Source organism: Sciurus carolinensis, chromosome 10 (genome assembly GCF_902686445.1).
Source record: "Sciurus carolinensis chromosome 10, mSciCar1.2, whole genome shotgun sequence".
NCBI lineage: Eukaryota > Metazoa > Chordata > Mammalia > Rodentia > Sciuridae > Sciurus > Sciurus carolinensis.
The window spans coordinates 61,487,744-61,501,009 of NC_062222.1; the positions used below are offsets into that span (position 1 = coordinate 61,487,744).

Consider the following 13,266-nt stretch of genomic DNA (forward strand, 5'->3'; position numbering starts at 1 on the left):
AAGGAAGAAATAGGCATTGCAATGCTTCAAGTAACAAATTTATACAGACATCTTATAGAAATTTCTGAGTAAAAACAAAGCCCCCCCCCAATAAAAATTGGGGGCTACAAGTTACCAGTAAATGAAAGAAGCACAAGGAGCATAGAATAGAATATCAGACATCAACTAAACTTGGGTTGCTTGGCTAACAGCAAAGGAAAACTGCATGTGTGCCGATTTAAATGTTAATGAAGTACATGCATATATGAAGTTTTGGGGTTGAGCTACTCATGAACTGAGCTATTCATGAATATTGTATTCATCAGTATAAACACATTGCTATTCTGATTAAAACATAAAGAGGCAATGTAATAAGACATATATATCCCCCACTCTACCTTGCATAAGGCTAGACAAAAATTCAGTAAGTGGGTAGGGAACTATCAATCAAACGTGAAATTTGGCCATAAAAACTTCCATTTCACCAATTAACAATAACTAGTTTTTAAACTAAAAACACTTTTGGCTTGTACACTTCCGAAGTCTACATGACTTAAGGATGTGATTTTCTTAGGATGAGCACCTAAATTATTACTATTATGCAGAAAAGCTAAGAGTAGAAAAATTATGAAGTTAAAGTCTCTAAATTCTGATGCAAATTAAAAAACTCAATAGGATTAAATAAAGATGCAAATATAAACACCCTTTTAGGTAACGGACTAACTTTTTTTTTTAAATAACCAGCTTTTCCTCATATAAAATGGGTGTTTAAACTACCCATAAATATTTGAGTTAAAAAGTAGTATTCTCTGACATGAAAATCATAACAATATAAAAAAAAAACTCTGGATTTAAAATCATTGCAGGGCTGGGGATATAGCTCAGTTGGTAGCGTGCTTGCCTCATAAGCACAAGGCCCTGGATTCAATTCCCAGCACTGCCAAAAAAAAAAAAAAAAAATCATTGCAATTTGATAACTAAGTGACTGGTATGACACAAGTATATTATATATTTTTAAATATCATATACATCAGACTTCTTAAATGATGAATCAAAGATCTTAAAAAAATATTCTTATAACTTTTCAAGAAACTGCTAACAATTTCCACATTCAAGTTATTATTATAATAAGACAATGAAATGCAAATGATATTTAATTATTTAAAGATTACTAGGGCTGGGGATATAGCTCAGTTGGTAGAGTGCTTGCCTCGCATGTACAAGGCCCTAGGTTCAATTCCTAGCACCGCAAAAAAAAAAAAAAAAAAAAAAGGTTACCAATGTTAAAGAAACTTTATTTTGAACCAAACAAATTTTAAACTTTTGTGCTCACTTAATTCATGAGATGACTATGCATTATTTCCATGAAATATTTATGAATTTTATAGTTCTAAGAAATTCTGTTAAGAATTCCTTGGGCTGGGGATATAGCTCAGTTGGCAGAGTGCTTGCCTGTCAAGTACAAGGCCCTGGGTTCAATCCTCAGCACCACAAAAAAAAAGAAAAAAAAAAAAAAGAATTCCTGCACACCTCAGTATGAAACACACCTTAGTATTAAACAATAATTTTAAGAAAGTATTAACTAGCTATTATTATCAGGACATTCTTAATATCCTGTAATTTTCATTAAAGTCTGACTGATTCCACGATTAAAACAACTAATTTCACAGGAACTTCTAAATATAGCAGCTATCAAAACAAAAACTTATTTTTTTCTATAGTTTCAAAGTTATTTAGAGATTCATTGTCAAAATTTATTGATGAATAGGAGTAAATTATATAGCTTTTTAGCAAAATGTACATAATACTGACTTTTGGTATTTCTAAGATATTAAATGGCTCTGCAATTCAGTTATATTCAAAATTCTGATGTTATTGAAAGCTGAAAGTTCAAAATTCGAAGCAAACTAAAATTAAAAGTTATATATTTCTATTTGTTAATTCAAACTATAAATTTACAAAAAGCTATTTAACTACTACATTGCACAGGACAACAAAACACTGTATTCACTGAACTCAAATAGAAAGTCTAAGATTTTTTTTAACTGTTTCATAAAACACTCAACATTTGGATGGCTGGCTGAAACAAACAGTAAGTGTCTTTATGTTCACTTTTAGAGAGGGACAAGAAATTAGGAGGTTTAAGTAAAGTAATGCATAATCTCCGAATTCATGTCAAGACTAATTTAAACTATGCCAATTAATTAGTAGGGGAAATATGCTTTCTACATGATAAGTTGCTGAATAGTTTTAAAAACATCTGGCACATATAACCTTGGTAAAACTGTATAATTTACTATAAGATATCTGGGCAAGTAGTTACAGCGACTAAACAAACCAGTGTAGATAATTGCATTCTTTATTATTAAATTAGAATCCCAACAAGCCTGAGCAACCCAACTTCATAATAACACAGGAGACCATTAAAGATTAAAAGAAAGAGAAGGAAGAAAAGAAGAACAAGAAAGCCCTTCAGCAAATACTTTAAGAAATAAATCACTCAGGCAAAGCCAAACAAGTTTTGAAAGGGCCTGCTTTGACAGATGGTCTCTAGAAAAGCAAAAGCTTCAGGCAAAGTGAGTGGTTTTATTATTTTTTTTTTAAAGTCCTGAAGTACTAGCAATGTTTCTATATTTTTCAAATATTTCAATTTTTAAAAAATGCTTTCTACATCCATGTGCAGGCCCCCCCCACACTTCAAGACACTAAACAAGTGCACTTATGCTCATTTAGATTTGACAAAGGTATAGAATTAATCACAAATGCAACTTTGCTCTATAACTCAGGGAATAAAACATCCTAAAAAGTTTTATAAAGCATTAAGACCACTTCATCTTCTAAAGTTGTAAAAATCATCCATATGCTTTTATTGTGCAGGGCCTATACACAATGCATGTTATAAAAGCACACATTCCCACAAATGTTGAAGCAAAATTTCAAAAAAGTTCTTATATTTTTCTGTAGGAATAAGAGTCAATGACTGTTGACATTTAGAATACTCAAAAGCAGGTATTTTCAATAAAATTTTTACAGGAAATTACCATGCAAACTGTACTTACCAGTGCTCATGCTTTCCCTTCACCTAACGCTTGAATTCTAGGTTTCCACAAACTTTTCTAACTTTCCAATTACAAACGCTGAAGCCTGCTACACTCCATAAAATGGCCGCGTTGTTTAACCAAGCAAAACATGATTAGAGATTGAGCTATCACTTGTAGATGAAAAAGAAAATAAACAATTGCTTCTTTTGTGGTGAAGCATTAAAACAGTTAGGCTGGCATTTTGAATCATGGAGCTTCCCTGGACGTTGCTACTGCTCTTCAAGCAGTTGTAGTAAAATTTCTGCCACATTCTTGCTTTCTGCATGGTGTCTCAGCAGTAACAGATCAGAACAGGCTAGCAAACAACTCCTTCCTAAATGTAAGCTCTAATTTCTTCTTCTGCAGTGAAATGAACCAAGTTTCTATGCAAAAGAATGAGTGACAGTATTCCCAGCCAATCAGCTTGGGTTTTTTCAGGAAAATCATCCCTTAATTCATTCAAAATTAGGTCATATGACACTATTTGAAATACTATTGGCTTACAATGAAAGTAATGTTTGACTCTACACAGGATAAGGCCGCCCCTTCTATGCTTCCCTGGGCTAAAGACAACTTGACTATACTCAGTACTGTAAATTAAACACACACACACACACACACACACACACAGGGGAAAAAGAAAGAATGTAGCCTTACCAGAGCTTCCCAACTATTAAAGGGCCGGAGTTCTGTTATCTTCTGAGCTTTTTTCTGAGAACACTGAGGAATCAAAGTAAGTTCACCAATTGAAGCATCCTGAAGGAAGTGAAGAATTTTACCTTTATAGCCATCCTCCATCACTTCTTCACCACTACTGTAGTCCTCATCTAGTGAACTACCGACATCAGAACCTGAATCATATTCAGAGTCTTCAATGACTTTCTTAGGATTAAATACATTTTTTTTACGTTTTTTGTTAAAACCATTTTGTGGTTTCATAGAAAATTTCTGCTTCAGTTTTGTTTTGGCTACATTTTTAGGACAATTTTGACTCCTTGAAGAAACTTCTTTTCCATTTGGAACCTCACTCTGTGAAGCATATTGCATATCTGTATACAAAGAAAGACAGAAACAATAAATAAATTAGAAATATATATAAATTAAATAAAAACTGTAAGACTTCAGATGAGATGAGAAAAATATTTAAACATTCATATATTCCCTTTGAATTCAGAATTCGGCGGCAATTTACTATTAAATTTTGACACACTTTGTAGAGGAAGTGAAAATAATTTGTTTCAAAAGGAGGTAACAACTTCTTTTAAAAAAGAATTAAATATAAATTTCAATTTTAACAAAGATTCTTAAAACATAAATTGTAGCTGTGAATCCATAATGTCCCAGATGTTACTGAAGAAGTCCTAACCCTTTATGCCAACATGGAGGGGTATGGCAAAACAATGCTGATCCTAACATGAAGTTTATTAATCAAGTGTCTGTTTTCAACTATCCATAAGTTTTCCATCACTATGTCCACTATTCTAAGTTCATCATTATTTAAAAAGTTATTTCAATATATTATTATCAAAAACACTATTACTCTCTATCATATTTCACTGAATTCTTACATGCCTGTGAATAGAGGTAAACTGTTAGCTTATATACCAGTAAGAAAATATGTACCACTGAATCTATAAAAATACAGTTGGTTCTCTAGCTGCCAGGTTCCAAATACATGGATTTGATCAATCATGGATCAAAAGTATGAGGAAAAAACTACATTTGTAAAGAACATGTATAGACTTTTTTCTTATCATTATTCCCTAAACAATTAATTACATGGTATTTATTTTATTAGGTATTATAAGTAATCTTAAGATGATTTAAAGTATGTGGGAGGATATACAGATTATATGCAAATACATGCCATTTTACAAAAGGGACTTTGAACATTCACAGATTTTGCTATCACAGGGGTTCTGAACAGCTTCCCTACAGATACTAAAGGATGAATATACTTTTTGAGAATATTTTTTACTTACTCAAGAGGTTTTCAGACTTAAAAAGTATCATACATTCGTTTTCTACACATATAAATAAAAAATGTTAGCAACAGCTGGGGTTGTGGCTCAGTGGTAGAGTGTTTGCTTAGCATGTGTGAGGCACTGGGTTAAATTCTCAGCACCACACATAAATAAGTGAATAAAATAAAGGTTCATCAACAACTAATAAAAATATTAAAAAATACATATATACATAAGCAAAATAAACTGAATACAGTATTCCCCCAAATTTCTTCACTTTGATAATCTGGATCTTCTGAGAATGATTTTTGGACTCAGAAGAGGTGACAGGACACACAATATCAATCAGTATGCAAGAATATTGGTAGTACAGCTTTTCTTAAAGAATTAACTTAAGGATGGGATTGTAGCTCAGTGGTAGAGCGCTTGCCTAGCACATGTGAGGTACTGGGTTTGATCCTCAGCACCACATAAAAACAAAACAACAGAGGAATAGTGTCCATCTAAACTAAAAATATTAAAAAAAAAAAAAAAAAAAAAAGAATTAATTTAAAATGAACCTAAAGCCACCTGTACTGGGCTTTAAAAGCTGATTTTGCAATTACAAAATCTACATGAAGTCTGGCTTAGGGATGCTACTAAACATGTGATTCAACTCTGCCCCACCACCTGTCTTTTCTACCACAGTAGATTGTTCCACTATGGGTTTAGACTTTGAATGCTGATGATTCCTATGTTTTAGATGCCAGTGCTTTACAAAGTCATGCCAGTGCAGGCTAAAACATCTGCATTACAATGATTATAAGATATACCACCAAACACAAGATCCATCCTGACTAACAGCTGTTAATATGTACAAAATGTTTCTTTCACACTGCATTAGACATGCAGTTTAAAAGTAGCCTTTACTACCAAGAAAGATTTGCCACATAGAAAAATATACTTATTTATTGGTTTGTTTTTTAAACAATAGATCAATATTTAGGACTGGTCATTCAAAAAATTTTTAATCATCACTGCCAACATCCTTTTCAATTCTTTTCTTTAGTTAATAGCTAATAGGTTCACTTTTTCTTATAACTAAAATACAGAATATAATGGAAAGCATGTATTTTCTTTTTCTTTTTCTTTGTTTTTTTTGCGGTGCTGGGGATTGAACCTAGGGCCTTGTGCTTGCGAGGCAGGCACTCTACAACTGAGATATATCCCCAGCCCTCTTTTTCTTTTTTGAACTCAGGGTAACTTTACCACTGAGCTTCATCCCTAGTCTTTTTAAAAATTTTTTATATTTAAACAGGGTCTTCCTTAGTTGCCCAGATTGACCTTGAATATGCAATCCTCCTGCCTCAGCCTCCCAAGTCAATGTAAGATGAAAGGCAAGAACCAACTTGCCCAACAGGAAGTATGTATAATAAATGACAAAGAATAATTACCTTGGTCTTCTGCAAACACTTTTAAAGATTCTAAAGCTTCTGTGTACATCCATTCATGTTCCTTGAGTACTTCTCTTAGTTCCTAGAAATGTTAAAAATTTCAAATTAACATTACAGAAATGAAAATGTTTATACTTTTAAAACTAAATTTTAAAATTGAGAATTCATATCTAATTATTTCACCCTTGTTTTTATGTTGCTTTATAAATGCTTTCTATGTGACTTCACCCTTGCAAATTTCTATTAGATACTTTGAAGGGAATGCAACAATTTTTTTTATATTTCTAATACTCCCTAGGAAGTACTTTGAACACTGAAGGATCAAGAAATGTTTGCCCAATTAAAAATGAAACTTCAACATGCAGTTAAGACTTTTACAAATCATGAAAGACAAAACATTGTTTCAACATTTGTAAAGAACAAATATAGCAGTAAGATATTCATTCAGCTCATCAGAATTCAACAAATGTACTGCTTAAGTATATAATTAAAAAAAAACAGTGCAACTATATGTGTATTCTAAATGCTAAGAAAACATGTACTTCAATGGAAATACTCTTACTATATGGAAAGTAAAACAAAGCGTATGGAATACTAATGCACTGAAATGCAATACTGTACTTTAAAATCCCTTTTTTTTTTTTTTTTTTTTGGGTACTGGGGACTGAACTCAGGAGCACTTGACTACTGAGCCATATCCTCAGCCCTATTTTGTATTTTATTTAGAGACAGGGTCTCACTGAGTTGCTTAGTGCCTCACTTTTGCTCAGGCTGGCTTTGAACTCAAAATCCTCCTGCCTCAGCCTCCCAAGCCACTGGGATTATAGGTGTGCACCACTGCATCCAGCTGTACTTTAAAATTTTTGTAAGAAATTTCTAGAATCAAAAAAAACTAAGCAATTACTTCATGGGGGTAATGGTTATATAGATGGCTTTCCAAATGGTTTACATTTTATAAATGAACAACATTGTTATTATGGTTATGTTTTTTACTATTTGGGTTGTAATACTGATACTATGATTAGTATAAACAATGTATAGAGTTAAAAAGCAGTATAAGTCAGATGCGGTGCACATGCCTGTAGTCCCAGTGACTGGGGGAGTTGAGGCAAGAGGATGGAAAGTTTGAGGTCAGCCTGTGCAACTTAGTGAGAAACTATCCCAAATTTAAAAAAGAAAATGAAATGGGGATGTAGCTCAGTGGTAGAGCATCCTTGGGTTCAATGCCCAGTTTCCAAAAACTAGTATAAAACATATATATTTTATATAACTGATAAAAGAGACCATTTAATCAAACAAATACAAAACTTACCTGTAATCCTTACATGGTTGAATCTAAACAATGTTTTGTAACATAAATATTTAATACACACAGATTAAATTTTCATACACTACTCACCTGCTTATCAAAGTTGGGAAATTCTTTTTGTAATTTCAGTACAATACTTTCTTGCTTTTCCCAATTACTGCTAGATTCAGCAGACTCATTTGATTCCTCCCCCTGATGGAAAGAAAAAAAAAAAAAAAAGGGAAGCAATTTAAGAGATTACCATTAACGACAATATTAAGGTAATTATATTTGTGTTTTGACTTTTTTTGAAAATTATCATTTGATAAGAATGCTTATTTTTCCACAATGTTTCCTTAAGTTTATATTTGAACACTGACAAATTTATGTCTTCAAGGATGAAAAAAACTGCTGATTTAAGATTATTAAGAGCTTTACGGCATATCCAATAAATAATTTTTAAAATTTTTTTGGATACCAGGGATTGAACTCAGGAGCAGTTGGCCACTGAGCTACATCCTCAGTCCTATTTTGTATTTTATTTAGAGACAGGGTCTCACAGAGTTGCTTAGTGCCTTGCTTTTGCTGAGGCTGGCTTTGAACTCAAAATCCTCCTGCCTCAGCCTCCCGAGCTGCTGGGATTACAGCTATGTGTCACTGCACCTGGCTCCAGTAAATAAATTTTTTTCACATAGTGCTCCAATAAGAAAAGTCTATTATAACACTAGAAGGTTGCTAAAATTAACTAATATAATTTATATGACTTTTTTCCAAGGTATTGGCAAATTTAACAAATGATACAAGTATTTCATCTATGCTCACAATTTTATTCCACCTGTAAATTTCAAATTGTGAGAAGCTTTCTTTTATTTCAGTTTTGATTTACAGAATGGCCTAAGTATTAATTGCTCAATCACAACATAAAAGTGGTACAATGGTAAAAGGAACTTAAGTGGAAATAAACAATGTATAAATTAAGCAGACAGATCTGGGAATAACTGTGGTTACATATATACATTTGAAGAAAGTGGTTGAATTTCACACTTGAGCTTCCCTGAAACAACAAAGACTCCTATGTGTGTGTATAGGAAAAATCTTATATTCTAGTCAATAAAAAGCATTTACTCTGCTAACAACTGTACCATGTGCTATAAAAACAAGGTAGAGAAAAAAGTTTTCTACTTTCTCTTTTACCTTCTTTATTATACAACAAATGAACTATTAGTTTTCTCTTTCAATACTTATGGTAGAAATAACTAAATGATGAGTGATCCCTCTCCTGCACACAGGAAAAAGATGAAGTTGTGTTAAAGATAAAAATAGTACAAAAGGGCTGAGGATGTTGCTCATTGGTAAATTTCTTGCCTAACATGCCCAAGGCCCTGGGTTTTATCACCAGCAAAACAAACAAAAACTATGAAATTCTGTAATAGGAAGAGGAAAACAATAGAACTTAAAGCAGACGAATAATTTTGAAAGTATTTGGAGAAAGTGATTCAAATCCCTCAGAAATTCATAGTGTCACCCTCACTTAGCAGTGAGGGCACTGAAATTCTAAGAAGCATTTTAAAGGTCATAGATGGAAAATAACCATCTAAGGTGGGAAAGTAACAACTGTACATCAGTATTTTCCAACTAAGTATTCCTGAACTTCAGTTGTTCAAATAGCACATTTCTATTTTTTTTATTGTATTTTTATGGTGTGGATGAGGTGTCCCCCCAAAAGCTTTTGTTAACGCAGGAATATTCAGAGGAAGGGGTCAACTATGGACTGAGGTCTCTGAAACTGTGAACCTCAAATAAACTTTTCCTCCTTTAAATTGTTCTTACTGGGAGCATTGGTCAGAGTGACACAAAAGCTGAATAAAAGCTAACTAAATGCCCATCAAAGGAGGACAGAAAAAACTGTGACATATGCATGAAATGGATATAATTCAGCCATGAAAAAAAAATGAAGTACCGAAACATGCTATAACCTTGAGAACACTTTGCTAAATAAAAGATATTTGAGCTGGGAGTGCCTGTCTGTGGTCCCAGCTAGTCAGAAGGGTGAAGCAGAAAGACTGCCTCAGCCCGGAGTTTGAGGTCAGGCTGGATAACAAAGCGAAATCCTGTCTTAAAAACAAAAGGAAAGGGTGGCGGAGGCGCAGTGGGGAGACCCTCAGTACCCTTGAGAACATGGCGCTGCGAATGGCGCGGAGCATGTTAGCCGCGGCCCGCAGCCTACATGCAACCCCAGTGCTCGCTGTGCCCAACCCGCCATGGCCCTGGCCCCGGCCCCGGCTGGTAAGGGCGGGCGTCATTCGGGCACTGCGCATGGGACGCACTTTGCTCTCCGAGCGTACATTCACACACAAACATGAATGGATAACTACAAAAACTGACACTGGAACAGTGGGAATCAGCAATTTTGCACAGGAATCTCTGGGAGATGTTGTTTATTGTAGTCTACCTGAAGTTGGGACAAAATTGAAAAAACAAGATGAGTTTGGTGCTTTGGAAAGTGTGAAAGCTGCCAGCAAACTCTATTCTCCTCTATCAGGAGAAGTAACTGAAATTAATGAGGCACTTGCAGAAATCCCAGGGCTTGTGAACAAATCTTGTTATGAAGACAGTTGGCTGACAAAGATGACACTGAGTGACCCTTCAGAACTAGATGACCTAATGAGTGAAGAAGCATATGAGAAATATGTAAAATCAACTGAGGAGTGAAAATGGTACCCTAAATAAACTAGTATGGAATAACTTCAGCACTTGTCTTAAATTAGTGGTGGATAGAAGACTTATAAAACTACTTTCAACACTGCTACTAGAAGATACCACTTAACTTCCCAATGACTGCAGATAAACACAATATACATCTTTTTTTTTTTTTTTTTTTTTTTAACAAATTTTTAGAGTAGGCTTTAGGTTCTGATATCAGAATTCATGAAATTATCTCTGGTAAAAACTACTTATAAAAATATGTAATTCAAGGATAATCTTGTTATATATTGTAACTTGCTTACATCCATCCTTGGATTTGGGTCAATATACTTAATGATCTTTCATTGGAAAAAACTGGGCGTGGAGGAAAGTGTGTGTTGTACAATGACAGAAGAACAATACTGTCTTAATTTTATAATATACTGCATTTGCTGGTGTTATTTTTATACATGGAAACAACAGCTTGCAACAAAGTAATAAAATATTCAACTTCATTTAAAAAAAAAGGAAAAAGAAAAAAAAAGATATAAACCATGACACTTTATGTTACCCCACAAATATGAAATACCCAGAATAAGTAAATCCATAGAGATAGAAGGCAGTGTGGTTATTGCTAGGAGCTAAGAGAAGGAAGGAATGGGAAGACACTCTTTAATGGGTACAGCATACTATTATGTGGTATTGAAATCACTTGGGGAGTTGGGGTTGTAGCTTAGTGGTAGCGCACTTGCCTAGCATGTGTGAGGCACTGGGTTCTCTCCTCAGCATCACATAAAAATAAATAAATAAAACAAAGGTGTCCATCTATAACTAAGAAAAAAATTTTAAAACATTTGGAACTAGATAAGAATGGTGGTGCACAACAATGTGAATGAACTAAATTCCACTGAACTATTCATTCTAAAATGGTAATTTTAGCTAAGGCAAGAGGCTCACAAATTCGAGGCCAGCCTCAGCAACTTAGGGAGGCCCTAAACAACTTAACGAGACCCTGTCTCAAAACAAAATAAAAACAAAAAGGGCTGGTGATGTTGCTTAGTGGTTAAGCACCCCGCAGTTCAATCCTTGGAACCAAAATAAGCAAACAAACAAATAAATATTTAATCTTTTTTTTTTTTTTGGGTGCTGGGGATAGAACCCAGGGCCTTGTGCTTACAAGGCAAGCACTCTACCGACTGAGCTATCTCCCCAGCCCCAATAAATATTTAAATGGTAATTTTAAGCTATATTAAATTTAACTCAATTAAAAACAAGATATACACAGCCACATCAATGTTTATAGCAGCACAATTCACAAACAGCTAAGCTATGGAACCAACCTAGATTCCCATGAACAGACGAATAGATGAAGAAAGTGTGGTATATACATATACATACATACAATGGAATATTACTCAGTCATAAAGAATGACATTATGGATTTGCCAGTAAATGGATGGAGCTGGAGAATATCATGCCAAGTGAAATAAAAAAATAGCAAAAACCAAAGGTTGAATGTTTTTGCTGATATGTGGAAACTAAACCACGATTAAAGTGGGGAGGGGAAGAAGAGAAGTTTAGTAGATTAGACAAAGGGGAATGAATGGAAGGGAAGTGGGATAGGAATAGGAAAGACAATACAATAAATCTAATACTTTTCCTATGTACATATATGAAAATACCCCATCATTCATGTTCACCCATAAGAATGGGGTCCTAATTAAAAAAGATATATCCCATGCTTGTATAATTTTTATCAAAATAGATTCTACTGTCATGTATAACTAAGAAAAACAAAACAACAAAAACCAAGATATGGGCTAAGGATGTAGCTGTACATGTAGAGTACATAAGAAAGGCTGTGTTTGATCTGCAGCACCAAAAAAGATATAATCGGAAAACAGCTTGGGAAACAATATATCACAAGTAAAACATTCAGCATTAAGTGAATGGTGTGCCTTATCATTTACTGTTTGCTTTTAGATCCTACCCTTTTGCCAGCTCTGCTAATCTCTGGTGACTGAAAATACAAAGAGATCTGGTAGTTACTTTAGAGTTTTAAAGAAGTTAGATTATATATGGAGTTTGGACCCAAATCTGTCTCAGTGGACACAGGAATTACTACAATTCAATCTTGTGATTATTTTTCTAGCTCCAGAACAGTCATATTTGGCAGTGTCAGAAAGCACTCATTAGCTCCCTGACTCATGGAGTACGGGTCACTATTGTAGGAAATACCAAAACCAAGATCCTAGAATTGCCCCTCTTAACCAAAATAACAAGCAGCAAGACCACATTCCTGAGGAGACAGAAGAGACTGACACTACCAACCCATTCCAACACAATATGCTTCCTAAAAGCATACAAAACGTGAATGAGTTTTGAAAAATTATTTTAAAGTATCATAAGTAATCAGGAGTTGGGCTGGGAATATAGCTCAGTTGGTAGAGTGCTTGCCTCGAATGTACAAGGCCCTAAATTCAATCCCCAGCACAAATAATCAGGTGCTAACAGCAGTTGCAGCTGCTCTACTATATCTGGCAATTCTACTGAGACAAGTCAATAGGTATGCAGTTTTCAATGGGGCAGATGCTTTTTCTCCCCTATCACAATTACAAAGGAAAAACCAAAGTAATCTAGTTTTCATGTGGGCAGATTCAGTGATACAACTTCACTCTCTTCAGTTATGGTAAATCTCCTGCTCTAACAGTACTCCAGGGACTCTGATAGTTTCATACAGTCCACAGAACATCACTTCAATCCACTACATTGAAGATACCATATTGAAAGGACTTAATAAACTGGTAATGTGTATTTTAGAGGGCATCTCATCAGTA

General features: G+C 34.2%; 2 protein-coding genes across 5 annotated transcripts in view; one reads left to right on the forward strand and one right to left on the reverse strand.

Annotated features, from left to right (window-relative positions):
- The window catches only part of Smarcad1 (SWI/SNF-related, matrix-associated actin-dependent regulator of chromatin, subfamily a, containing DEAD/H box 1), an 83,419-nt gene that overhangs the window by 30,470 nt on the left and 39,683 nt on the right, over positions 1-13,266 (reverse strand). For 3 of the 4 annotated variants that reach the window (XM_047566198.1, XM_047566199.1, XM_047566197.1), the window contains 3 exons: positions 7,856-7,957; positions 6,457-6,538; positions 3,717-4,108 (listed from right to left, as the gene is read on the reverse strand). In XM_047566198.1, the coding sequence (XP_047422154.1) occupies positions 3,717-4,108; positions 6,457-6,538; positions 7,856-7,957 (576 nt within the window). Of the gene's footprint in view, positions 1-3,038; positions 3,308-3,716; positions 4,109-6,456; positions 6,539-7,855; positions 7,958-13,266 lie in introns of those variants that run through there. The other variant, XM_047566200.1, reaches the window with a different exon arrangement.
- LOC124994391 (glycine cleavage system H protein, mitochondrial-like) lies at positions 9,923-10,456 on the forward strand. The gene has a single exon (XM_047566203.1). It carries the CDS (start codon positions 9,923-9,925, stop codon positions 10,454-10,456), a length of 534 nt encoding a protein of 177 aa, XP_047422159.1.